At 38.4% G+C, this 3,642-nt stretch overlaps 1 protein-coding gene across 1 annotated transcript; it reads left to right on the top strand.

The window, feature by feature from the left end:
• Window positions 1-928: 928 nt before the first annotated feature.
• On the top strand, window positions 929-1,719 carry LOC106310788. The gene is made up of 2 exons (XM_013748009.1): window positions 929-1,340; window positions 1,423-1,719. Exons 1-2 carry the CDS (start codon window positions 963-965, stop codon window positions 1,525-1,527), a joined length of 483 nt encoding a protein of 160 aa, XP_013603463.1. The 5' UTR covers window positions 929-962; the 3' UTR covers window positions 1,528-1,719.
• The last annotated feature ends 1,923 nt before the right edge of the window (window positions 1,720-3,642 follow it).

The raw sequence follows: 3,642 nt of genomic DNA, 5'->3' as shown, positions 1-3,642 counted from the left end.
AGTAATCGATTCAAGTTATTGACTTTGTTAGGTTTGAAGACTAATTCTTTTTTTCAAAGAAAAGATTAATTATATTAATTAACCCCAAACCGAGTGAAATCGCAAACAAATTACAGAACCAGTTTTCCGCTGACAAACAGCGGTTGACTAAACGAAGAAGATAAAGCAAGAGAACTAACAACAAGCAATAAAAACAAAGATTTAATCGGAGTAGAAGAATAGGGTGGGAAAGAAGATTTGAGAGGCACAAAGCCCCAACTCCGACGAACACCAATGACTCCTCTGAATCGGACATCCGCTGAACTTCACCAGGACTAGCGTGTTCGAAACCAACCCAAGATCTATCACAGGAGAAGCCTCAAAGTCGGAGTGACTCCCGGAGAAACCCCGCGGCCACAACACTGGATCCCTAAAGGACCTAGCCTCAAAACTCGAACTCTGCCAATCTCGTCGACGTTTCACCGTCTCGAAAACCGTAGACGACCGCGTTCTTTCCTATATTCAATCCGGTCAAGAGAGACCTCCGCCAAATTTGAAATTTGAATGTTTCAAATATCAATCAATTTTTTTTTTTTTTTTTTTGTAACAAATATCAATCAATTAGTTATAACTGGTTATATATCAAAATAACCAAAATTGCCGTGGTGAGTTAGATCGAACCTACGTATTGTAACGGCGCAAAATGAATAAAATAGTATTAAAGATGTTAGATTCGGGCCGTGCGCACTGTACAATATATTCCTGCGCCGATCGCAATATTACGTCTTCCAACGGTAACTTTCAGACATAAAGTCAAAATTTTATTGTCTAATAATCACAAAACACGTGTCCCAAAACATGACCCCAACGGTCGTTTTTTTTCTCGATCTTAACCCAAAATATAAAAGGGGACCCAATGATTCAAAGAAAAAGAAAAGCAAAAAAAAAAAGATCAGAAAAAAAACTTAAGAAGGTAAGCAAAAATGGCAAGAAGAAGTCAAGAAGAAGAAGAAAAGGAGAATTTTCCTCTTATTACAACAAAAACAGTCGAATACTTACAACCAGTAATGCGTCGAGAGCTACTCCGCAAATTTCCAGACAACTCTGCTTTTGGATTCGACTACGCACAGAGCTCTCTCTGGTCTCCTCTATTGCCTCGAAACTACGCAAGCCCTTCTGATCTAGACTCGGACAGTAGCGTTTGTAGGAACCTTGAGCTCGGAGAGTTTCTGGAAAGCAAGAAGAAGATGAAGATCTCAATGAAAAAGAAAAACAAAAAGAATAAGTTAGTGAAACTAGACATGTCTTCGATCAAGAGTGACGATTCTCCTAAAGTTGGTTGCTTTTCTCTTCCCACCAAGGTACATTACATACATACCTTAGAATCTTAGATGTCTCTGTTTTTATATATAAATATCTAAAATAATTGTGGGTATTGTTTAGGGATGGGATGGTTTACTAAAGGTAGCTTCAAAACACTTCAAGAAATCGAAAAAGAAGAGAGACCCAGTCGCTGATGTCAAGCTTCTCAACTTCTGCAAATGCTGAGAGTTCAATATACATACCACTTCAATGTTAATTCTATATTGTTGGTTCTTTTGCTCATATGCGCTTCACATGCAAGTCACAATATTTGGGATATATGGGTTGATTTTATCTGTTTTGTTTTATTCGCGTATCTGTTTTGTCTGGTCTTCATGTAAACCATTGGAGTGTTTTGATCATGCACAGTTCTATATCAGTGGCTGCTTTGCTTCAACTTTCTGCTGCATTTGAGTCTTATTAGTAACAAGTAGAGAGACTGAAAGCAGAATTTTGCTCACTTGACAGAATAAACAAAGCCTTAGTAGTTCAATAACTGTGGACGTTCTTGAATCAATTTAGTCATGATCCAGGGGATCTAAAAATCACTTTTAAGAAGGTAAAAAGAATAACAAACGAACATGAAATAAAAACCAGTTCCTCTAAGATCGCATACAATTCAACCAGATCCAACTTTTTCAAATGCAGTACATAAATTTCAAATTTTCTTGTTGGGTTATGTAATGGGCCACGAGTTTGTAATGGAAGTTTTGCTCTCTATGGACTTCAATACAAAAGATGTTGACTAAAAAGGTTGAAAACAGTAAAAAAAAAAGAAGGAAAAACTAATGGTGAAAATTGTTGGACCAATCTATTAAGCACAAAGGTTTTAATAAAAATTGGTAATGATGAAAAGAAATGGGCCGCGGGTGTTAACTAAAGAAGCCTTTAAATGATTTTAATGAAGAAGTTTAGAGACATCCCACATCGGCTACTTGAGGAGAAAACGAGCAGTATATATAAATGTACACACTTAAACTAGATTAAACGGCTCAGAGGAAGAGAGAGCTCCCCACGCGCGCTGCCGCCGCCGTCCGGCCGGCTCGGCTTGGGTCTTGGTGGAGGGCCTCCGTCTTTTTGGATCAAGTTAAGCTCAGCGTTTTGCCATTTAATTCCCGAAAAACGACATGCATTTTATTTTAAACAACACGTAATTCATTTAAAAACAACACGCTGTCTCTCTTCGTGACGATAAGTTTAAACGAGAAAAGATCTTGCGGAGGAAATTTCGTAACGCCTCGCCTCCGAGATCCTCGCGAGATTTTCGCCAACGTGCGCACGTGCGGCAGCAGTTACTGAAAGTGGCTCGTCTTCTCTTCTTTATAAACTCGTCCCCTCCTTCATTTCTCTTTAAGTTTTTACGCAACAAAAGATCACCAAATCCCTCAACGTAAGTCTAGAGAGTGTTTCGTAGAGTTTATAGTTCGATAGGGCGATCACGAGTGAGGCGTGATTCGTCTGCCATGGTTGTATCCTGGGACTCTATATTCGTACAGTCCCGTCTCACTAACGGAGCGAATATTTTGAGTTAAGGAAAGAGATCATATCTCGACTCCATGTCTCTTTGTGAATACGATTTTTTATCGTTCTTGTATTCGTCTTTTACATTCGTTTATTTCCTTAACATCGCTTTTATTCTATCGTTTATGTTAGTCCGGTTTTCCGGCTTGTACAATCTTAACTCAAAATCGCTTTATGTCTAAAGCTCGAATCGGGTTGAAGAACGATCTATAAAAACGGGTTTTGGAACCGTGTTTGCGATTTACTTTCTAGCACTTATGCGAAACGTTTGTTCTTATCTAATAACGGTGTTTGCGATTTGCTTCCTAGCACTTCCGCGAAACGTTTCTTATTTATTTCATAACGATTTGCGGATTGCTTTGTAGCATTATCGCAAAACGTTTTTTGATATACGATTACTAAAACTAAAGTATACGAATCGTTTTCATAACCACTTCCTTAAGCGAGTTTATGAAACATTCTAAGTCTACACAAAACGGTTTCTGCGAACGCTTTTCTAAGCGAGCTTGCAAAACGTTTTTCCAGACGTATATCGATATGATTTGGTTCAAACACCAAAAATGAACATCGATATTACACTATTATTTTCTTAAAAATAATATGTTATTTGATGAATGGAGTACTAATCCGTTTTTCCATGTTTTCTCTACAGAAAAATGTCAAACGATAACAACACCCCCATTGACACTACAGATGTCATTCAGACTCCACTCAACGCTGCAGCAACTGATGCAACTGGCGTGACAACCGCTGCAGCAACAACGAGCACTATCCTCCCTG

This window comes from Brassica oleracea, chromosome C8, assembly GCF_000695525.1.
Source record: "Brassica oleracea var. oleracea cultivar TO1000 chromosome C8, BOL, whole genome shotgun sequence".
In the NCBI taxonomy this organism is placed as follows: domain Eukaryota; kingdom Viridiplantae; phylum Streptophyta; class Magnoliopsida; order Brassicales; family Brassicaceae; genus Brassica; species Brassica oleracea.
Note: the sequence above shows the minus strand (reverse complement) of the source record. Positions and strands in the feature narration are given on the sequence as shown.

What these genes read in the sequence shown, in the direction of transcription:
- LOC106310788 (XM_013748009.1), top strand. Translation starts at nt 963, where the DNA reads ATGGCAAGAAGAAGTCAAGAAGAAGAAGAAAAGGAGAATTTTCCTCTT. An exon ending in GCTTTTCTCTTCCCACCAAG is followed by an intron (nt 1,341 to 1,422) that starts GTACATTACATA and finishes GGTATTGTTTAG; the next exon opens with GGATGGGATGGTTTACTAAA.